This window comes from Leucopleurus acutus (genome assembly GCF_964270905.1).
Source record: "Leucopleurus acutus genome assembly, chromosome: 19".
NCBI lineage: Eukaryota > Metazoa > Chordata > Mammalia > Artiodactyla > Delphinidae > Leucopleurus > Leucopleurus acutus.
Genome location: NC_139161.1, coordinates 58411407 through 58435556, shown reverse-complemented (window position 1 = coordinate 58435556; position 24150 = coordinate 58411407). Strand labels below are relative to the sequence as shown.

Genomic DNA, 24150 nt, shown 5'->3' with positions numbered 1-24150 from the left:
TTACGACATTAATAAAATTTACCTTCTGTTAAAGTTAGATACTTGTTTCATTATACATTTTCACAGAGTAGAGACCACCTGTCATTCTAAAAGCACCCAACAGAGCACCCTGCTCGATAAATGATTATTGAATTAATGAATGACCGGGCTACTGCCTAAGGACAATGGAAAACATTAGAAGAGAGAAGAAAACTATAAAGTAGGCTTCTTCAATTCATACATAGCATTTTCCTATCAAGAAGAATTTCTTCGTGAAGAAGAAAGAAAGAAAGAATATCTGTAAGCCTGAGGGCAACTCTGGTCAGCCTTCTAAAGTATTTCTTTTGGACAATTTGTTGCCATTTAAAAAGTGAATCTAGTAATCAAGAGCTAGGATAACTACACAAACAAGTGACACTGCTCCTCTTTTTTTCCCTGGGACATTTGGCCTTTATTAATCACGAAGTGTCACAGATCCAAACACACGTCCACCTGGCAGTTTAGAGCAGGTAGCCCAGAAGTAAAGCAGATTGTAGGAGGCCTGGATTCTACAGGGCATCCCACACAGCTTCTGCATCACTGGATACACGTGAGGAAAGGACCACGAGTAAGCCTGGGTGATGGCACGAGTGCTGAAAACAGCGGGCACGTGCATGTCCACCCTAAGGAAAGGCTTGGATGCCCCAGAGCTCTATCCCAGTGGACATTTGCCAGCGGCCTGGGTGAGGATGCCGAGTGCAGAACTACTGGAAGCATGGGCTCTGGCGCTGGAATTCCTGAGTCTGAACCACAGCCCAAGTCACTAGTTATGTAACTTGCAACAGCTAGGAAACCCGAGTCTCAGCTTCCTCATCTGCAAAGCGGAGATGATTCCAGCATGTGGTGTGCAGGGTTTGTTATGAAGATTACAGGAGTCTGCATATTCCCGCTTAGAACGGAGCCTGGAGCACTGCAGTGCTGCACCTGGAGCTGCGGCGGCTGCTGCTCCTGGTGCCGGCACCGTCCTAGGTGGCGGGTCTAGCAGATTCGCACGCCACCCACAAAGACACCGGCAGGGCAGAAAAGGAGCCAGCACAGAGGGCCTCGTCCCATGCTTGGCGGGAGGGACACAGAAGGACAGCAAGGGGAGGCTCAAGGGCAGCTCATCTCGGGAGGCCTGGTATCTGTACCGACATTAAGTGCATTGGAACTTAACAGCACATAGGTTGTCAAAAAGACCCCCTTAAAATGATGAATGTGGTGTGGGTCCTACCACAGTACTCAGAACCTACTGAAAGGCTGAGCCGAATAAAGCGTTTTTCGTGAAGAACACCTGGGCCGGCAGGAGTGCTCGGAACCAGGCCCCCTGATGGACAGCCACTGGAACTGGGGTGCGTGTAAAGAAAAGACTGGAAGGGCACGACCTGTCCGCAGACAGCTGAGACGGCCCGCACGGAGGAAGCGCAGACCAAGGCAGAAAACACTGGAGGGCTAATCCCACCCCACGTGAGAAACAAACGTCCCAGACCCGGCACTTGTTCCAAGAGAACATGGAGGGCTGCGGAAAGAGGCAAGTGCTTGCTCCCTAACGGGAAACCCTCTCGTGCCCACAGACATTTGGGAAGCAGCTTCAGGATCTGCTGTGCTTGGACAGATGCCTGTAAGAGCCTTCGAGCTCAAGGATTACACGAGAGGCAACACTGGAGATACCATTATTAATGCGTATTTTATTGGGGTTCATGAAAGAAATCCCACTTACCCATATCAGAGTCACCTCCACCAGAGGAGTTCAACTTACGAAAGATCTCCTGCTTCTTTGATTTAACCATGGGTGAGGTGTTTTCCAGCTTGGTGAAGAATGAAGGCAAGTAGCTTATACTCCCTGGTGATCGGGAATCATTCCTGTCAGGGACAGTTACGCGTGTTACCATCATGCACTCCTACCCCGCCCATGCTAGTACCAGTCCCAGAGTCCCTTCCCATCTGTTTGTGCTGACAGCCTAAGGACAGTGTGTGACCAAAAGCCAGCGAGGACATCACATCTGAGGACACAAAGATGACATCAGAAAATGAGGACTGGAATAGAGAGAATCTAGAACCAAGATTCTTAACAAAGAGTGAATGGACGTTAATGGGAACACTCGTCACGATTCTCTGTTCAACAGCACAGGCACTGATATATTTAGGGTTACTATGTAAGCTGGGAACTGTTTTACTAGCAGAATTACTTTGAAGCACAATAAAATTGTAACTACTAGCACACCTGCCTATAAAATAGCAAGCACTCACACCTAAGCAACAATTAGACTTGAACAGAATAGCTACAATGTAGAAAAAATTACCTATTTATTAGAATCTTTTCAAGCCTGCGACCAGTTGAGCTGAGTTTCGCATAAAGACTTCCTTTCATATTTCATTGGCAGCTTCCTATACTAACACATTTAGAAAAACAAGTTTCCTCTACCAGTGCAGGACTACCAGGATCTAACTAGTGCCAGAGACGGTAACAGAGAACATATGGAAAGGTGCTGATAATTTAATCTGGTCCATCACTCAAACATGAGAACACCTACTGTATCCAAGGAAGACAAAGAAGAATGACTAAGACGTGGTCTCCGTCCTCAGAAAACTCACAAGCTTAGGGGAAACATGTAAACGTATAATTAAATTTAACATCATTCCCTTTCCAAAAATGGATTTCGTCCTCATTTCCTTGAAAGGTACCAACCTCTATTTGGTGGCCTATTAATATATACAGTAAGTAAATAACTATGACACACTGTTAAGAAATGCACTAACGGTTTGGAGTGAGGCAGACCTTGGTCTAAAGCTGGACTCCCTCTCACTTTGTTTGATCACCAGCAGATCAGAGCATCAGGGGAGGGTGTTCCACACCAAGAAAGCAGCACGAGTTCAGGTGAGGGAACTCGGGGCTCAGGGAGGGAAGCGTGAGGGTGGAGTGGCAGCAAGTGGGGTGAGGAGCGTGAGCCTGGCCACAAAGAGATTCCATGCCACGCTCGTGACCAAGCAAGTGCTGGAGTCCACTTGAGTTCTAGACAGATTGCTGGTGCAAGTGGACCAGGCAGGGGCCAAGTCAAAGGCATCTAAAAAACCAAATGGGAATAAGAATCCAATAATTCCTAGGGTTGGGTTAGGGTCAGAAACTGCGAAGAGAACACACGGCAAGCAGCCCAGCCCAGGGGCTCACTGTGACCCCCTTCCACTCACAGCCCAGACGCCGGGTGCCCGGCAAGCACTCAAGTGGGGTTCAGCAACCACACAGACAGAAAGATTTTAAAAATAAGATCTAGGACGACTTAACTTTGAGAAGAATAATGAACAATTATGTTCTATGACCTATTTAAATATTACAATTTTTTCATTAAAATCCACTGGCATTAGGTCACTAGGAAAACAGAAACAAAACGATCCGCCTGACACATGACCCGGAAGAGGAAAAACGCACTGACTTCAGGAAAACGAAAGGCATGCAGCGCGCGCACAGGCACCTCTGCTCCGCGGGCTCGGCTCCGCGCTGGGCCAGGAGTAGCACGCTGTCCTGTTTCTCGTGCACGACCGGAACCTGGGGTGGGGAGATGGGCTCGTAGGGCTCGCTAGAGACGTGACTCCTCTCTGGGGACTTTCCAGGCCTGATACTGGAACATACAAAACATTAGACAGTATTCCCAGGGCTCACCTGCGGCTTACCCTGAACAGGAACTGGTTACCTCGTTACTTCAGTCATTTCAAGGACCAAAAGTTGGCAATACGTATCAGAAAAAAGTGGCCTCGTATACTCACTCTGTACCTAGTTATTTTGAAAAAGTCTGTTACTGTTGCTTCGTCCAGGCACACGGAGTCGCATGATAGACGGTGCCGGGGATGGGCCGCAGCCCGGGCTCTGTGGGGAGGTCACTGCCCAGCACCGGACCCCTCGTGCCCCTGGCCACCTACTCCGCTGAGCCCTCCAGGGTCTTGTTGCTGATCTCGAGCCAGGACCTACCAGGTTACTTCCCCATTAAGTTAAAAGACAAAGGACTTGAGCGCCACACTGACACCTGCAATTTAATGTTCTTCCTCTGGACACCATGTTGTAAGGATGGTGTGAGATAAACACTGTTTGGGCCCAAAAAAGTTTTTGGTTTGGTAACTGTACATATTAAAAGCCCTCTGTGACCTTTAATATCTGCTTTTATTACTATTATAGATAAGTATAATTATATATGTATTACTTGTCATTTCTTTCCCCAATCTCACCCCATCCAATTCTTAGAGGTGGCCGTTCTTGACCATTTTTCTTTTAGTTCTTTGGTGGGCACCTCTATATCATCTAAATAATCAACCTTATACCTTTCTTGATGTATCAGAACTTGAAACAGAATCTTATCAGTTTCCTTCCATGAAAGATGAAGAGCTTGACTACCTTCTCTATGTTGTTGCCCATTTTATTTTAATCTGTAGTTTGTCTACTTTAACTATACACGTAGCATACTCAGCCATTTTTATGTGATTTACAGCATTTACATTCTGTTCTAAACTCTAGAAGAACTCCTGTGTTTTGCTCACTGACTGAAAAATCAGTTAATGGTGTTTTACAACACTATGGATTTTGTAAACATTTTAAACTGTAAAACCAGGTAATCTGACTAAAACCAATGAAAGAAATTTAACGTTCCTCATTCAAATATACAGGTGTAGGGCTTCCCTGGTGGCGCAGTGGTTGGGAGTCCACCTGCCGATGCAGGGGACGCGGATTCGTGCCCCTGGTCCGGGAAGATCCCACATGCCGCGGAGCGGCTGGGCCCGTGAGCCATGGCTGCTGAGCCTGCGCGTCCGGAGCCTGTGCTCCGCAACGGGAGAGGCCACAACAGTGAGAGGGCCGTGTTCCGCAAAAAAAAAAAAAAAAAAAAATGTACAGGTGTAGTGATGCAGAAATTACAAGTGAAAAAGTCAAAAGGATTTTCTTTTCAAAAATGTCATTAACTGCTCAAAATCTGTGTAGTACTTCGTATCAAGAATGTACCACGAATGACTCTGCTATAGCTTTCTGTTCTTCTTTGATAACAAGTTCTCTTCTTTGTTTTTTTGGTCTTTGTTAAAAGAGAATGGGTTTTCATCTTCTCCTTAAGATCATCCCGCTTCTTGAAAAATGATTATGTCATTTGAGATTTGTTTCAAAACAACGCGGTCTGAGGGTAGGGCAAGTGGGGATGAAATGAAACAAACTGGTCCTGTGCTGACGATCTGGAAGGTGGGCGATGATGCACGGTGGCATCTTACTCTGTCCTCTCTACTTCTGTGTGTTCAAAAAGTCCCACAATAAAGTTGTGTTTTTTTCCCAAATGAGCACATTCAGCTTCTTAAGTAAGTTATTCTTCCTCCCTATGTTCTCTGCTAACTTGGGGGGTCGGAAGGCAGACTGGAGAACCACCTCTGCTGCAAACTGAATTGTGGCTTCCGCTGCTCTGGGTCATCTACCCCGCTGTGTGTCTTCCAGATCTTTGCAGAATGTCTGACCTGACACCCCAGTCTTGTTCTCAGTATTTTTATGAACTTCATGAACGTTCATGCTGCTCTACATCAACTCACATGCCCCAACACTTAGTCTACTACCTTGAACGAACAGCCCTGCGTCCATTTTTTAAACTTCCAAATGCAGAGCACTGGGGGAGAAGACATGCTCTTTACCAAGTAGCCCTGCATATAAACGTGTTTCCTCTCGTGGTGCCTCTCTTGGCCTCACTTTCATTATTTAATGTCAGCTTCCTAAACATCTGAACATTCTTAGGGTTCTGAAGAACCAGGCCAAGTGTCCCAACATTACCACCAAACCACACATTCTTCCTGTCTTTGCAAACCCACAGAGTAGAGCAATCAACTTGTGAATATATAACAAAAAGGTATAGGACCAAACTGCCCAGTAGACATTCTAAGAATAATATACAGAGGAAAAACCCTCATTTACACTTTCTAGGGAATGAAGGTAAAATAACTTTAGGTATAAGAAATGAATCTCCTAACTTGGAAATACAAACTGTTTTACTGTTGCGAAATTTACATATGGCTTAAAATAAGGACCATACCTTCCCCTGGATTTGTCCACAAGATTTTCTGGAGAGACCCTTGAACCTGGTCTTTGATGGTGAAGAGACTGAGACTGGGATTCTGGGCTATAACGGTTTGATGTTTTAGTCCTCACGGGTGTAGACACCAAAGCAGACGGTGAATTTTGGAATGTAGAAGTGGGAGGCTGCTGGGGAGGCTGTGACGGAACTTGATTTCTAGCAAAATCTTGCGTGATAATTTGCTGTGCGTGAGAGAAGAAGGAATTAGTTAGAGCCATTGAGTACTTTCAAGAAAGTGTAGCGTAAAAAATCTAGACAACTTTATTGTGATTCTACATGAAATGTGCCTCCTACATGATCTTTCTTTAAAAAAAAAAAAAAAACTAGTAAGAAGAGTGAGAAACTTACACAGATGTGATCAGCAAGTGTGATGAGTCGGTGTGTCCTGGGCACCTGCCCCACCCCCTCGGCCTGTGAAGATGGGGGCGGCGGCGGCTGCGGGGAGGGCGACTCCGGCTGCGGCCGATAGTGGTGCAGCGGTCCTTCGTACTGCCTGCAGGCTTCGTCTAACGGGGACAGACAGATGTCTTACTCCAGGGATGCCCGCCTTTCACTCATGAGCAAAGATTAAACATAACGCAGAGAAACACATGGAAGGGAATTCATATCTTAATTTTGAAGAAAAAATATTTATTCACTGAGAGAAATCAGAAGACTAGCAAACAAAACTAATATCAACTATTATCATTAAAATATACACAAAAAAGTCATCAATAATGGCTTAAAAAACGTTTTCCATTAGAGCAGTTTTAAAAGTTTTACATGTTTCTAGACTCATACAAGACTACTCTCAAACAAAACGGGCTATTTCTTAACGTGCTCTGGACAGGCAAGGAGAAGGAAGTGTGAAAACACGCAAAGACCCACTTTCTGCCTGGCTCGCCTTCACGACCTCCGGCTGGTAGGCCTGCAGCCTCTCAGGGGGCGGCGCGGGGGAGCTGGCAGGGCTTATCACCTCAATGGCATCGCCAGGTGTTTCATACCGGTGAGAAGATACTTGAAGAAAAGAAAAGAATCTATTTTAAAACTAATCCTATAAAAAGACTCAGAAGTCCAAGCTCTTCAAACCTATTTGCAAATTTTCGGTTTTTACTCTGAGAAATGTTCAATGGCACCTCAGGTCAATGGAAAACAACAAAAAAACACAACGAGGTCAATGCATGGTGTCAAAGGTCAGTAGGCGCTTCCTCGGACTCCTAATCCTGGCAGGGTACGGAGCTTCCTGAAAGTCTGTGGGCTCTAAGACCTTTAGGTGAGGCAGAACAGAAACAGAGCTTGACGTTCTCCTGGGGGCTGGAAAAGAAAATCACCAGGAAACTCATCAGAAGGGATTAAACCAATGAGAGAGTAGATGTCAACAGTCCACTGTTTCCAGTCGTTTCCATTCTGTGGGACAGTCAGCTCTTCTTTACCAGGACGACTTTAAAGCTGTAGATTAAGTAACATCACATAATGATTTTCTCAAGTCACTGAGTACTGCTGACAAAAATTTCTCCCACTTTTTAGCACCACGTTACACTGTGAAGATAAACAAATGGTAGGGAATGTCTGCAGGAAAGCAAAGTCACTCCGTTGGGTTAGCAGAAAGGGAGGATGCACATGCCAGGGAAGGGCCCTTCTATAATGCGGTTCCCAAGGAAACCGGGGGTCTATGCAGTAGGGGTCCAGGTACTTTTCTCAGTCCTTCCATGGCCTGAGAGCCGAGAACGGGGGCGTCGGGGGGCTGTGACCTCCTGCTCAGGAACCTTCTGACTCGCGAGCGCTGTGTGCACCTTTGGGTGCACTGAAGCACCTGAGGAAACGGTCAGAGGCCCAAAGGGTGTATGACCCTGGCCAGAGCAGCAAGCGTGGTCAGGCAGTGATGGGTCCTGAACACAGGCAGAAGGTGGGAATGAACTCTGATACTAGACCACCACCCACTCCTCCAACCTCATCTCAACAGCCCTCTCCTGCCCCCCACCAGGCCACGGAAGCTGCAGTAACCTGGGTCTAGTATGCTCAGGACAGAAACCTGTTAACTGGGGTGGAAATTATCTTTGGAGAACTAAAATAAGTCACTATATTCAAAGTAACTGATACTACTTTGCAGTGGGTATTCATCGCTGTTCATGTGCCAGCACCCTCCTGATCTGCTCCCCACATCCAATGCACAGCCACGGGAGGCCTGGCGCTACTCTGGGAGCACACTGTTCTTGACGCCTGAAGAGGGGGTAGGGAGGCTCTGGAGAGGAAAAACCGGAGGGCACGCTGGTAACTGTGAAGAGCCTGTGGGCTTCACGCAAGGAACTGACTCAGTGATGAAAAGATAAACACTCAGAAAAGCAGCCAGACTCTCTGCTCTCAGACGTTCTGTGACGCAAACTGAAAAGAAGTGTTGTCGGGTGATTAGCGAGCATTCGACAGGCCCCAGGTTGGGTCACCAGATGTGTGCTGGTGACTTCCCTCCAAAAGGCCTAGTCATACAACTAGGGATCTTCCAAATTTTCTGCATGGATAATACCTACTGGGCTGATTTTCACAGTCCAGGCTAAAGGATGTCTTTCATTTACACAATAGGCTACCAAGCTGCCCCCCCCCCCCGACTTGTCTCCAAAAACCTCAGCAATGGGGTTATTTACCCAAATAGGTTACGACTAGGCGTGGAACTAACTAAACTAAACAGAACAACGCGTTGTATGCTGATGCACAGGGCCCACAGGTCATTGTCTCCGACTCTACTCAGTTCATTACTGGAAATGAGAGGTTTCAGTATTAATGGATACTCGTTTAAATACTGGCCTGTTCCTTCAGGAATTCTATATAGAATTTAGGCTGTAGTTAAAAATAAATTTAAAGTAACTTTTCTAGCATTTTACTGTAGATTTGTGAATTCTTACACTTAACAGGGTAGATATCAAAGTGACTAACCAGACTTGGTCAAAATCCAACTTGCAAGAAATGCCAATTACCAATAATAATAATTACCAACAAAGTGGTCCCGCTTTTTAAAAAATCTGTATCTTAGAAAAAGAACACTAGAGGCTTTGGGGTATTGGCCTAAATACTGAATCACATCCTAGGAAACGTTTCTTGAGGAATGAGGCCTCGGTAGCGCTGCGCTTGATGACACATCCATCACCTTCCAGAGCCTGAAGATGTTAGTGAGCTCCACCTCTATCTCCCTTCCAACCTTATCTCCACAAAGGGCATGGCTTCTCATGGAAAACACCTTGACAGGTACACTTAAGACACTCTGATATTTAAAGAGTCATAACAGCAGAAGAAACACTTTGCACCCCTAACCCACAAAACCTTTCCATTACATTTACTGCCAAGATTAGAATTTCTTTACACCGTATGGTTCTGCTTTCCCTAGAGAATCAAGTAATTCCGTACTCGGTACCACAGTGCGAGGCCGGGTTGAGATACATACAGCTACCGGAAGAGTCTGAACTCTGGGAGCCACGTTCCCTTGCGTCCTTGTCCGAGGCAATCTGCCGGGTGATGATCACGTCTATGAAGTTAGCTGCGGTAATGGTAGTCTTCCCTCGGGTCCTTAGCTCTTCCTCATATCTGGATTTTGGAGGAGGCCCTCTCTCTTTCCCAGCCTCAGAGTAAACTACTGCAGACTGGGGCTGGGGCTTGCCACTCGGCAGGGCTGAAGAAGCGTACAGACACTGACCGGGTCTCTTCTCCGCCTCCAGGCTTTTCTGCTCTAGCTGCTGCTCACTAACTGCTGCTGACCTGCTCCTCAAATTTTCTTCTAACCTGGCAGCTTCATGCTTACTCTCTTTTGTTTTGGACACGTCCATCTGGGGAGCAGACGCTGCGGCGTCCACAAGAGCAGCCAGGGCGTCCGCAGCAGTATTGTAACGGGAGGCCGGCAGGCCCTGGCTGATGGAAGGGCCCCCAGCAGGCAGCGGCCTGAAAATAAAACCAAACCAGAAGTCTGTGAAGGGGAGACTCTCCCGGGGGCAGGGGGTGGGGGAGGAAGGGAGGGAAGGGTGTGGGGGGGGCGGGGAGGAAGGGAGGGAGGTGTGTGTGTGTCTGTGTGTGTGTGGTGGGGCAGGGCAGGTGGGGGGGACGGACGGACTGCAACAAACAGAGTGCGCAGCAGGAGGAAACATCACCCTCCTTAGACTACTGCAGTCACAGATTTAAAAGCGTGTGTGCAGAAGACGGGGATTTCTGATCCAAGTGTACACAGAGACCTACATGATCCGTAGCTGTGCGCTCGGGTCCAAAGGTGTGATCACGCTGGTTCCGTTGGTTCCCTGGAAAACGCTGGGTCTCTGCTGCAACAGGGTCTCCTGAGCTCTGACTGAAGGAGACGGGGAGCGAACGTAGCCGTGGCTGCTGGGCCGGCCGGGCTGTTCTGAGCCTGCAGGGCAGAGGGACAAAGAAACAAGCCATAAGGAAGAGGCTGGACGGCATCACTGGGGAATCGTTGCCTTCCTAATATTCCTAAATAGGAGAAAGGAAAACAAGGGAAGAAACTTGCTACTCTGCTTTCTGGCCTTTCTAGAAATAAATTCTGTAAGAGTTTTCCAATAAAGATGCAATAAAACCACACTGGTAACTTGAAACAAAATCGTCAGCTACCATTAACTGTCATTTCCATTTTGGTGACAAGTTTCTATCTTGAATCCAAAGAGAAATAAAAGTAACACCAATAATGAAGCACTAATACAACTCAGATAAGTTCGTTTCTCAGATTTTTCCTCAAACTCTGGCGTGTTTCTCATTTCCAAAATCAAGTTTGCAACAACTATCTAAGTATCATAATGCAAATAATGCACATCTGCTGCAGCAGGGCCTGAGACTGCCCACCCACCCGCAGCTCTGCAGCTCTCTCCGCTTGGCCGAGGCTCTTCCACAGCAAAGCTCCTTCACTCACAGGGTCTCAGGTCCACCCTCTTCACCCTCTCCCCCACCTCCTGGGGTTCTCGGCCTCACCCTGACTTTCCCACTTGAGCCAGCAGCTCTAGCAAACACCCCTGTCTTCACTTCAGAGCAGGTGCCTAGCACAGCCTTCTGAGCAATTTTCTCCCTTCTGACCTCACACCGGTACTGAGTGCCCTGCAGGGCACATTCCTAGAAGTGGGGTTACTATTTCCGTTTTTACATCTCTGAAGAAGCTATCCCTATTTACACTGCCATTGACAATGTGTAAGAATCAGTGTTTCTTCACACACCTCAACACAGGATATTTATCGACCTTTCAAATGTCTGATGGAGAAAAATGGTACTTTATTGACTTAAATATGCATGTTATTCATCAGTGGGATCACAAGCATTTTTAAGATACAGTTCCTAAAAGAATTATGTATGAGTTCTACTTGGCTTTCTTTAATTAAATCAATTCCCGTGGTTTCTATACAATCAACATATAATCAATATTATGGTGCTACCTCATGATTCATTAAAGCATCTCCTATGGTCACACACTTAGTGATTCTTTGAATTATATACAGACAACAGGTTACATCTAAACGAACTTAGGCTTTGCAACCATTGACTTGTTGGAGGTAAAGCCCCAGGAATGGTATGAGGAAGTCGGAGGTGACCGCTGGCCTCGGCCCCCTCCTCAATCCAAGGGGTCTGTTGGCTGTGGCCACGGGAATGTAACACCCTCTGGTTCTGCACCAACCTCTCAGGCGGGTCTCTGGCCCCCTCTGCCCCCACCTCTAGCAGCCCTCCCAGAAACATCTCGGGACAGACCTGCTCCTCCGTGCATACCTGCCCCCCTGATATCTTGTTCAAGCCAGACTCTCCACTCTCAATCACCATCTCCGTGCTCTGTCTGTTCTCCTAAGTACTGCTCTGAGTATCTGACCACATGGACATGATCAATGGTTTGATTTCACAGAGTATAAAATGACAACTACGCCATGGATAAGAACACATCTTCCAAAGACACGTCAGATTAGCTACGGCCAAAACAATCACTATCACTTTGCTTTCAACTAATCCAGCTCTATCTGAAGTGCAGACCAATCTTGTTTCTCACCTCTTCCTCAACCCCCATTATCCAGTTATTGTGAAGTCCTTTTGATTCACCTTAACAATATTCATCCAAGCACCTCCTTTCTGGCCATTCCCAGTGTCAACCTATCTCAGGAGACACAGGGACGACACACATGGTCTCACTGTCCTCCTGGCACCAGCCCACACCCACCTCCTGGGTTCTAACCCATCTCAAGCTGCTCCCATGCAAATGCCCCCCTGATCACGCCACCTGCCTCCTGTGCTGGACCGTAATTCACACCGTCACACAGCCTGCTAACCATGCTGTCCACTCTTCCTTCACCGCCAGCTCCACAAGACACCCGTCTTCACTGGTCTCCTGTGAGCCTTCGCCCGGGTGACTTTCGGCTTCAGTGAGCCCTGTGCCCAGTCTCTGCAGACCCAACTGCTGGGGCCAAATGCCCACGACACCGTCATCGTGGAAACTCCACTCCCTCTGCGCCACTCCAGCCCGCACAGCACCTCCACTTAAGCGCCACCACCGCCTTCTGCCTGGTAACTCTTGGTTGTGAGGTCGCCCCGGCACCCGCTGCCGCAGGAGCACGAGGCCTCCCACCCACCTGGCCGCAGGCAGAGGTCCGAGGGGGCTGCGGCGAGGCGCTCCCGCTCCTTCTCCCGCTCCCGCTCTCTTTCAGCGTTTGCCGCAGCCGCGAGGTGTGTTGAGTGTCCTGGAAAACACACAAACCTGCAACTTGAGGACAAAACGTCAACGTACAGGTGCGTCAAACAAGTTTTACACTCTCGAGTGACTGAAAGATTTTCAGGAAGCTCCAAAGCTGAGCTGTAGGAAGTGTGTTTTATTAAGAGTCTCGAGTGACTTCGGAGCATAACACAAGCTCCCAAGATCCCTCCCGAGTATCTAGGGACAGACGGCGCAGAGGAACGATAACTAATATTAAATGGAAAACCGCAGGCCAAATGCAGGCAAAGGACCCCGAACACCTCCAAGGGCTCTGCTGCCAGGACATGAGCACGTTGCTCACACCAGCAATGGGTGAGCGCAGACCCACCTGGAGACATGGACGCAGAGTTGTACGGCCGCGGAGGGAAGGTGACCTGTGTTCCAGGAATGTAAGTGATTCTGTCCATGGGGGGAGTGCTTGTTCCCCCTGGATGAGGCACTAAAATTGCTGGGGGCATATTGGTCAGGTCAATGATTCCTAGTCAAAAGAAATACAACAAAATTATGTTTTATTTGTTATTCTAAAGATACAGAACTATACCTGGCTTTTTAATTTTGTTTATCTCTAAAACCCAATGACAATTTGCAAACAGTAAGACCATCTCCATCTAGAGAAGGATATGAAGTACTGCACCCCACACCAGCACCCAAAGACGTGGAGAGAGGAAAGAGGGAGGGAGACTGGTGAGACCATGGCTTCAAACCCCGAGCACACTGGTCTGGTTTCAATATATCAGTGTTGCCAAAACAGCCCACCTCGATGGATCACTTTGTTTGCCTTCCTGGGCTAATGGCTATGGAGAGAAGGAATGGCCTTTTCTTTCTTTCCATCATCCACCCACCGAGCATTTATCAGAGTGCCTAGGAAACCCTGGGCGCACATGCTCGAGTCTGCAAAGGCACACACCCCTGGTTGCTGGGTACGGAAGACCCAGCTGCTGCTCCCGGGGGGACAGCCCTCTGGCCACGTCCGGGCGCAGGCCCACTTGCATCTGCTGTGAGGTGATGTAGTCGTTGAGGATCGTCTGCCGCGTGTTCTCCATCGCATAGAGCTGATACTGACTGGGGTAACCTGGAGTTGGTGACAGCTGTCTCTGGAACAGGTAAGCAGCAGCTGCTGAGGGAGAGAAAAGAGACAGGCATAGTTTAGTCTGGGTAGAACTCGTTTGCCAAACATCACCCACAGAAAAAATAAGGAAAAAAACCATCTGTTGAGCTATGTGCACCATCAACTTCTAGCTGTCATGGGGCCGGGGGTCGGGGGAATACAGGATTTTGGTAGATTCCTTTTAGACCTTGACATACCAGCAAAGTGAATATAAATATTCTAATGGCAGACGTAATGGAAAGGGGGAAGACAGACTAGACAAAACAAGAGTATTAACCTTTTTACCACTAGAACAGTAGCTAAAAAAAATTCTCCAGTAGTTTCATTTTCAATCTTTGACGTGGACCTTTATTAGATTTTTCACCTGAAGTCTCCAAAAGCTGTGTCTGAAAATAATTTTTTATAGTACCGATCATCTAATACAACTAAATGGAAATATGTGTGAAAACACTTGGTAACAGATAGTAACTTTACTTTTCTGGGGGTAAGAATGATTAGTCTACAAGCATTTAATTAGCGTGTCTGTTTAAAGCAGAGATTAGCCAGCAAAGGGCCAGGTGGTCAGCATTTGAGGCTCTGTGGACCAACAGGCTCCGTCGTACCAACTCAACTCTGCCATTACAGTGTGAGAGCAGCCAGACAAAATATAAACAGACAGGTGTGGCTGTGTTCTAATAAAACTTTATTTGCACAAACAGGCAGCAGCAGGATCTGGCCAGAGGCTGTAGCTGTTCTAACCCTAGGTTAGAGCGTGACACAGATGCTAGGAAGCTGGAGGTGTGGTAAATGAGCAGAACACACACAAGGAACTTAGTGCTGTATGTCAATTCTATCCCAATAAAACTGGAAGAAATAAAAGAAGATAATGCCTCTATCCTCAAAACACTGATCATCCAGCTCAAGCTCAACAATGGCAAGCAAGTGAAATAAAGGACTATGATAAACACTACATGAAAGTAAAAACATGTGCTTCTGTCTGAGAGCTTGAAGGAACTATCTCATATATATATATGTTCTCCCTAGAACAAACGACAAGCTTTCGGGAGTGTCTGCGTCCCCTTCCTCTAGAACTCCCAGCTGAATCTGTCAGCTGACTCTGTGAGTGGGAACTTCTGCCTTGGTTCTGGAGACAGGCCCTGAAGAACCAGGTGTGGGCTCCTCTGAAACTGAACGTTCTCAAGCGACAACGTGATGGTACTGACATCATCACGGCCCAGCAAAAACTCTGCACCAACCTGCTGATGGGACTCCTTTCACTGTGCAGAGTCCACTGCCCGGTGCCCCTAGCATCACCGTGCCCAGTGCAGGCTGCTCTCTAGAAAACCTACACACTTCTACACTGACCAAAGCCATGTTTACTCAAAGTCAGTGGTGTCTATTCAAAAGTTCCTTCCAGCTGTACTTGTTACTGTAATTGTGTAACTTAATGAAAAACTGTAAATCTATGAGAGAAGAACAAAAAAAGTGGTTTCTCCAGAAACTAAGTTGACTGCTTTGGAAAGACTCAATATAGAAGCTGAATTAGGTATAGACTAGATAATTTTAAAAGACTGGGAAAAAATCTAGAAGGATTCTGTATTTAGATTGCTTTTAAGTGTCTTTAAATTCTAACTTCACTTAAAAAACCAAACCTCGAGATGTATCATTTATACAAGAAAGACAGTAGTGAGGTTTAATCAGTGGCCCCTGACCTGAGATCAGAACACTGGTGAATGCATGTCTCTGCTGTAAATTGAAACATATAACGTATGCATGTGTCATTTAAAAACAGTTCTTCACATTAACCCACTTTTCCAATCAGCTTAACCAAATGCCATCAGACAAGAGAGCTTTCCACATACCTAGTATTTTTAGCTCTTTCAGGGGTGCTGGTAATATTTTGTGTCTTGATCTGAGAGGTGGTTACATGGGGTGTATAGTTTGTGAAAATTCACTGAACTATATACACTAATGACCCATGCAACTGTCTGTGGACTGTACCTTAATAAACAGAAAGTCTAGAAAGCCACACAGGTATGTTATTTCTTTGCTTTCAGTTATTACTACACACGGTGCTTACCAGGATCCAGAGCCCGGTGAAACGGCATGGCTGGGTCCAGATGTGTGGGCAGATGGCTCCGGTAAACCTCCCCTGGGGCACCGCCCCTGTGGTGCGGCTCAAAAGGGCTGTGGCTCACTGCAGGGTCTACCCCAGGAACTGGAGACTTCGCTGTGATGCTTTCCCTCTGGGTAGGGGTCAGTGTCGATTTCCTTTCATGACTGGTAGGCTTGCTAGAAGAAATCGTAACTGCAAGAAAAAATAAAGGGGCCAACACCACAAATTCTTAAGCAAAGTTGTTAATGTTTATTTCTCAACCACTCAAATACAGACCATATTCGTATAGTATTTTGATCTTCTCTTCCCACTAAACATGTAACAGTAATCTTGCAGAATACGCAAATGTGAAGAACTGGCAGGCACCTCTGTGATTTGGAGACTGCCCCCTTCTGGATCACAGCCCGGGTTTACCACCTAATGTTAAGGCTGAAAACAACGTGCGACACTCCTCTTTAAACCCCACTATACACTGTTTCGTTGTCTCCGCAACCTGGTATTCTAATTTCTCTTGATCCTGCATGCATCAAACCTCAGCTTACTCTCCGCGCCTGCGTTGCCAGCCCCTGCTAGGCTACACTGTGTTTCCTCACTCTGTACGTCCAGAGACTTTCTTACCAGCATCAGTCTCCTCCCTGCCCCAGCTGCTTCTTTTCTACATGACGGTATCCAGAGAGGCTTGATCGTCCCATCAGTGCTACCAGCCACCACCCTCTATCGTCTTAATGATTGTGGTAAAACACACGGAACATAAAATTTACAATTTTAGCCATTACGAAGGGTACACTTCAGTGACAGTAATACACACACAGTGTTGTGCAACCGTCAGCACCACCTAATCCTTCAGATTTTGATAATGTCAACTCTGCTATGATCACACAAACCTGCCTGTCAAAACCAAGGAATCAGGCTGGTTTAGTACATCCCCTCACACCCCAACTTGCTCTAACTTGTAGAGCCTTTCCCTCTGCAGGGCACTTCTCCTCTTTCGTAACTAGAGCCAACAAGGTTTGGGTTCACTCTGCGCCCCCAAACAGGCGCTTTCCTCTCCTCCTCCCTCCGTGCTGCCCCTCCCACTGCCCACATCCTTCACGCCCACAGCCTCGCAGAGTGCAGCCCAGGACCCTGCACAGAAGCCCAGCGATAAATGATTACCGCAGTACAGCCAAAAATGCTAAGTGGAAGCATGTTTAAGGGCCTTGGATTGCTTCAGGGACCACCTGGTAAAAACCATGCCTCTCAGTTTGCTGATCTACCTGCCAGCAGCATAAACCCCAAGGAGGTGTGGGGTCGTGGCACTAACAGCAGTGCCAGCTGTACCCATAGCGCACAGTAACTGAGTCCTTCCTACACACGAGGCACTATTCTTTCCAAGTTCTTTAAACCTATCACCTCATTTTATCTTCAGAACAATCCAATGAGGTAATAAGCCTTAGTATTACACCACCAATTCACAGATGAGGAAACTATGGCACAGAAAACCTGAGGAACGGGTCCAAGTTAGGACAGCAAGGAGAACCCTGATTCAACCCTGAGCAGCCCGGCTCCACAGCTTAAATGTTCAGCCCCACAGCAGACGGCGCCCAGGAGCCAGGAGTCCAGACTGACTTCCAGAAAACCTCACGGGTTAGCTGAAAATCTACTCTAAGCATTACTTGCTCAAGCATTTCTGGACTCCACCATACTCTGCATTGAGTTAAAACATTAGGCATTTCACCTACAATTACGCCTATTTTAATGTGGCAGCCAGCCTTCCAGAGCCCTAGCATCAAGCACCACCGACGGCGCTTCCGACCACCTGGAGCCAACACTGGGCTGCGTGCTGCTGGCGGAGGTGGGCAGCACAACACAGACGTCAGACAAGGACACGGGAGGAACACACCATCGGGAGCTCTGCTCATCATGGGCGAGCCTCTGGGCGCAGTGCTGGCGTAACTCCCCGGCGTCCGCCGTGCGCTGGCGTCCTCGTAAATCCCCGGGCTCAGCTGTGCTTTGGGGGCTTCGTGAAGCGTTGACCTGAGAACCGAGGGGCCAGAGCTTACCACCGACGTGTGCCGGGAACGCACAGGCTCGCCTGCTTTCACGTCCTCGTATTTTCCCCGTTCGACCGCTTTTATGCTCTCTGGCCTAATTTCCAGTGGAGGCAGCCCACGGGGCAGTCTGCTAGGCCCCGCGACCAAGGACTTGACGTTGTGCTTGATGGCGGATTGGCCTGAACTGCTGTCAGACTTGACGGGTGTGCCCTACAGGGAAAGAGACAGGCGTCACAGGCAGCCACAGCTCAGCCGCTTCTCCACCACAGGCCACGTCGGGCTCGCGGCAACGACGGCTGCTGTCTGTGTGGGTCTCCATCACAGGTCCACTGAGCTGAAGCTGCACACTCTCCCACACCAGAACAACTAAGGGTAAAGCAGACACAAACCTTCATGTTTCCTTCCAAGAGACCTGACACTTATAATGCTTATAAGAACTACTGATAATCCTTAAGTCGCGCTGCAGTCTGAAGCGGAATGGCTACCTGGGAGATGGAGCCCTCGACCATGGGCCTCGTGCTCTGCACCACTTCTGGGGTTTTCTGGCTTTCCTGAGTTAAAACATCTTGCCGTGGGATCTCATGGATGGAGCGCCCCATCTCTTTGATGGTGGTGATGCCATCGTAAGGTTTTCCTTTGGTAATGGCACCTTCAAACGCTCGTATGGGCGGACTCTCCCTTTTAATCTGTTTGGGGTACTTAAGGCCATCTTCAAAACTTTCAGTTGTCGCTCTTGGTGTGCCTTCAAAAAAGGATTCAAGAAACATGCTTATTAAATTAATGCCACTGAATTATACACTTAAAACTGTTAAAATGGTAAATTTTGTTGCACACAATTTACCGCAATATAAAAAAATGAATGCCTTGCCATCTTGCAGTTCCTAATCAATTTTTGGTTTACAAAAGATCCGTAAATCAATACTCATTGGCCATTCTTTTGCGGGGGGGGGCGGTGTTGTTCAAGATTTAATACATCGCTCATCACAATCACAGAACTGTTCTTACATAATGAAGGTGTCTCTATATTCAAAGATTAGGCAACTATCATCTTCCAATACACTATGTAACTCAGAGAAGAAGAGTTATAATCAGGATTTAAATACCTAATATTTCAAAAGGGAAGATATCTTGAAAAACAGATATCTTTTTCAGATATCACACACTGCACATTAATTTCAAACTACTTTGCCAGTGAGGCAGTAATGAATAAAAGCAAATGAGCAAAATGTTTACCCTGCATTATGGAACCAGACAGCACAGTCCTTTCTTTGAGGTCAGAGTGAGGGCTCCCCCTGGGTAATGCTCGGCAGATCAGCCCTTTCAAAACAAGGAGGCAATTCCGGAGTTAGACACAACACGGGTGTCAGTTCACGCACACTGTTCTTAGAGGGTGTACTGTTGATAAAAGCTCCATGGAGAAAGGGGTACCATTTTAGATTTGCAAACTATTCAGAAGAATATCATGGAAAAAATAACAAAAGTTGGAAGTACCCAACATGACATCACCCGTTTCTTTTTAAACATTTTCCTAAATAGAAAATGGCCACAGAAGACATCTATTGTAAGTCAAAAAGTAAAGAACAACACTTTCAAAGCTAAATCTAAACACCCAGTGCTTTCTGACAGAGGTGAGAGAAAATATAGGGGGATTGGAAATCATTATTTAGCTCTGAAATATACCTGTGAGAAGGGGAAAACATGAAAGATGGATACCTCAAAAAAAGGTAAAATATATTAAATGAAACATGCAAATCAAAATGAAAGAGATGTAAATAACCTCCTAAGAAGTTTCATGTTATACTGCCCACAAATCTGAATCAAGGAAAGAAAAGTGAGATTTCTTTTTTTTTTTTAACTACAGAGAAAATCCAGCTCTTAGAAAATTTCACAGGCCTTCAAGATTGAGGAGTCCTTACACTGTTTTTAGTATTTTATCTAGATTAAAATAATTGAGGTGGGTTAAGACTTAAGGAAAGTGAGCCATTAACAAAACAAAACCATAGCTCTCACTTGATGAGTGCGCGCCACACGCTCAGCACGAGCCCGCACAGCTGCCTCTGATCCTCACACGATGGTAGGCACAACCCCTCAATTTACAGAGCAAGAAACGGACACAGAGAAATTCACCAGGGAAGAGTGAAGTTAGGATTCAAATACATGTCTTTGCTCTGTCCATTATACCACTCTGTCTATCTGCCTCACAATGAAAACAAAGTTCTCATGATGAATTTCACATTTTTAAACTCACTTAACTCAAAAAGAAATAATCTACAAATTATATGAGCATTCTAACAGTTACCTACGGTATGACCAATTATGTTTAATTTTTACTTCCCTCCACTGCCACGTACCACTTGATTTATATGTAGATAGGAACATAAGTTTAAACATTTATTAATATAAATTTCATGTTAATATTACCTGTATATTTCATATTACATGCATTAGTAATATATTAATATATTTATAGGAGTTTCATTTATATATTGATATAAATTTCAGGTTGAAATGACAGAGACTGAATACAACCTAACTCAACAATGGAAATTTACTATACGAAATTCAATGTATCTAAACAGCGTTCTGGAAACAACACCTCACCCTCCAGCGGTGCTGACACAGGAGACTCCCTCATGGACAACCCTTGCTTTAGAGCTCCTTCCACTGATTCATAGCTTCTTTTGAGACTGATTTCATGAGCTGTTCTCGGACTCCTCGTCCCTTCTCGGGCATTCTTAATATCTGCAGGACACAGACACAAGTATTGCTCAGACAGAGCCCAAGGCCTATTGTATGGTAAATAAGTTATCTTAATTTCATAATCTCACAAAAAATATATATATAAAAACTGGTCTTAATCTACTATATACATCTGTGCAGATGCCATTTATAAAAATGTTTTCATTCACTCAAATATATTTATTGAGTGTCAGGCATAAACCAGGCTTGCAGATTAGGTTAACAAATTAAGTCCCTTCCCTCATGAAACTCAGCAGTAGTGGCAGATACAGATAAATTACTAGGTGGTTACACACAGTAACCGGTACTATGGACAGTGGGCTATGAGAATGCTGGAAGGGGATCCTGACATCTGAAAGCTCAGATAAGGGTCACTGAACACAGCACTGCGGTTCACGAAAGTCACTGTTGACTGAGCCAGTGTGGACACAGTGGGCAAAGGGGAGATTCACACCCTGGGTGGGATAGCGTGAGATTTCATCTCACTACTCAGAACAGCATGCAATTTAAAACTGAAACTTAAGGATACACCTAAAGATAAATGCTTACATACATACAGACATTAAAATAGTTATATTTAAGCAGCATTTAAATTCAATACTCTTTCTAGGATTATCAGACTATTATCTACTCCTTAATTCTTAACACATAAAATAGGTACCCCTTTAAAATAAAAGTGATTCTATTAAAGTTAAACAAAGATTCTTTTCCTAGGCTAAATCAAATGACCACAGCTGGCGATGTTAGCTACCACTCAGGGGACACGTAGCATGGGCTCTGCACTGTTAATCACTTTTCATTGACTGTTTCAGTTAATTTTTCACAAAAGTTTCACGAGAAGTATTAACCTTTTTTTACATTACAGAGAGGAAACTTGGGCTCAGGGAAGGAAAACTAACTTTTCCAAAGCAAGCGTGTAGGGAACCAGAACCATATCCTTAGTCACACATTACAACACTGGCTTCAGTGTGGAGATGCAATACTTACTATCGTAAGATAAGATGTGTCCACTTTTGCCTTCATAAATAACATGGCCTTTGGATGCAGCTTCCTCTCGGCCTTTCTCAGGACTGCTCTCTTCAATGGACAGTCTAGAAATGGGTCCCTTCACCAAAGCCTCAGTTGGTATGCCAGCCTGGGACAGAGCCGGGGTCCCCTGTCATCAATTCAAACACAGGCACCACAAACATCACTTGACTTTACAGGACACACAGACGCTCAGAAAATGTAACCTGCCACACCGAGAGTCAGAGCAAGCCATGTCCTCAAATGAGACAGGCCAGCACATGACGGGAAATCAGACACACGTTTTATAAACGTAAAGAAACACTGTACCTTGGTCCCTGAACCCTGCCGTACAAAACTTCTTAAAACGCTAACAGGTATCTGAGCTGATGAGCTTTCTTCCCCGCCTCAAAGTCAAACCTCTACGAAGGTACTTAACTCTCAGCAACAAAATGTGCCTGAAGGCCTAAAATCACGCAAATGTAATAAAGCTTTTTCAAAATTTCTAAGAAAAATAAGTCAACAAATTAAATTTTAAATTAAAGTACCACAACCTTCTCTCATATTGTGATAAGAGGGAAAAAGAGTTTTCAGTTACTAAACTGTCTGCTGGGTTAGACCTCTGGTCATCAATAAGAGGGGACAGAAAACTCAGATGCCCCCGTGCTGTGATGTGACTCAGCTTAGGTTACGTCATCCGCGTTTTCACCATCACTAGTCCTCTTCTGGGCCACCTATGGCCACGGTTCTTGTTACCCTTCCTTCAAGGGAAGCACTCATGGAACCTAAAGTGTAGAACACTTTGCAAAGTGAGCTGCCTACGTTGCATGGGAGAGTCGGGGGCCCAGCCCCAGCCCACACACACTCCAAAACTCAGTGTCCCCAAAACTCCACTGAGGCCACTCTGAACCCATGTGTCCCTGCAGGACAGTGATGGGGTCCACATGTCCGCTCGTGCAGCCGAGAGGTGAGCTCCGTGGTGAACACCCAGAAACCCTCGCACCCTCTTTGGAAGTGCTCATGTCACACGGACAGACAGATTTGAAAATCGACAGGCAAAGCCCAGCCTCACTTGATCCAGTTCATTCCGCATCCAGTTTGGATACTGGAGCGAAAATGAAGAAGGAAAAATAAGATGCATAGGCCATTTATTTTTCTTTTATTTATATTAAGGTGTTTGCTTATTCTGAAAACTAACATCAAGGGACTGGATAACTTTGGTCAAATGTGAAAGGAGAGATCTGAGAAGTTAGTGTGTAACTTTCCAGATCACTACACACCACATGCTCTATAACCATGTCTCAGAAAGAAATCACTGGACTCTTGTTAAAATGGAAATTCTGGGACTTCCCTGGTGGCGCAGTGGTTAAGAATCCAACAGCCAAGGCAGGGGACACGGGTTTGAGCCCTGGTCCAGGAAGATCCCACATGCCGCAGAGCAACTAAGCCCGTGCGCCACAACTACTGAGCCTGCGCTCTAGAGCCCGCAAGGCACAACTACTGAAGCCCGCGTGCCACAACGACTGAAGCCTGCACACCTAGAGCCCACGCTCCGCAACAAGAGAAGCCACCGCAGTGAGAAGCCCACACACCGCAACGAAGAGCAGCCCGCGCACCGCAACCAGAGAAAGCCCATGCGCAGCAACGAAGACCCAACGCAGCCAAAAATAAATAAATAATTAATTAATTAATTAATTTTTTTTAAAAAAAAGGAGATTCTGATTCCATAGGTCTGGAGCAGGGACTGAAATGTCTGCGTTATTCTAACAAGTTCCCAGGAGATGCTGCTCCTCTGGGGCACACTACACTCTGTCAGCAGGGTCCTAGGGCTGGCTCTTGAATGGGTGCTGGGCAGAATCCCTGGAGAGCTGGAGAACACAGACTGCTGGGACCCGGACCCCATGGGTGAGACTTCAGGAAATCTAGGGCAGGGATTCAACATTTATATGTCTAACAACTTCCCAGGTGACACTGCTGCTGCTGCTCTGCGGAACAAACTTTAACCACCACTGTCCTAGGGAACAGAAACAAAAGTCAAGGAAGAGGAACAGAAAGCTCGTGACAGGCACGTGCACGAAAGCACAGGATTCTGTTTACAATGAATTCCCAAAATAGAATTTTCCTTTTCCAGATCTACATTAATAAAAAGGCTAAGGACTGTTTTACATTTCAAACTAAAATTTACATCTAACTGAGGAAAAGAAAGACCTTTTATTAATCAAAATTGGCACCTTAGCCTAAAATTAGAAGAAGATACTTGACTTCTGGTGTTTTTGTCAACACCATCCGTATTTCCTGAGACTACAGACCTTCCTTCTCAGAAGGGGCAAAGCAAGCCAACAATTTATAATGATTTTCCTCTCAATTCCTATTTAAGCTGAACACATGGTAAAAGCTTT

At 46.1% G+C, this 24150-nt stretch overlaps 1 protein-coding gene across 12 annotated transcripts in view; it reads right to left on the bottom strand.

Moving 5' to 3' along the window:
- Positions 1–24150, bottom strand: part of NCOR1 (nuclear receptor corepressor 1) — a gene marked incomplete at its 3' end in the record, with an annotated part of 143233 nt that overhangs the window by 5640 nt on the left and 113443 nt on the right. For 9 of the 12 annotated variants that reach the window (XM_082861454.1, XM_082861449.1, XM_082861461.1 and 6 more), the window contains 16 exons: positions 21734–21902; positions 20609–20749; positions 19241–19324; positions 18493–18749; positions 17857–18217; positions 15939–16166; positions 13679–13888; positions 13100–13249; positions 12650–12757; positions 10278–10443; positions 9496–9986; positions 6951–7079; positions 6432–6589; positions 6042–6265; positions 3468–3614; positions 1718–1860 (listed from right to left, as the gene is read on the bottom strand). In XM_082861454.1, the coding sequence (XP_082717580.1) occupies positions 1718–1860; positions 3468–3614; positions 6042–6265; positions 6432–6589; positions 6951–7079; positions 9496–9986; positions 10278–10443; positions 12650–12757; positions 13100–13249; positions 13679–13888; positions 15939–16166; positions 17857–18217; positions 18493–18749; positions 19241–19324; positions 20609–20749; positions 21734–21902 (3166 nt within the window). The remainder of the gene's footprint in view (positions 1–1717; positions 1861–3467; positions 3615–6041; positions 6266–6431; positions 6590–6950; positions 7080–9495; positions 9987–10277; positions 10444–12649; positions 12758–13099; positions 13250–13678; positions 13889–15938; positions 16167–17856; positions 18218–18492; positions 18750–19240; positions 19325–20608; positions 20750–21733; positions 21903–24150) is intronic. The other 3 variants (XM_082861456.1, XM_082861460.1, XM_082861450.1) reach the window with 2 other exon arrangements.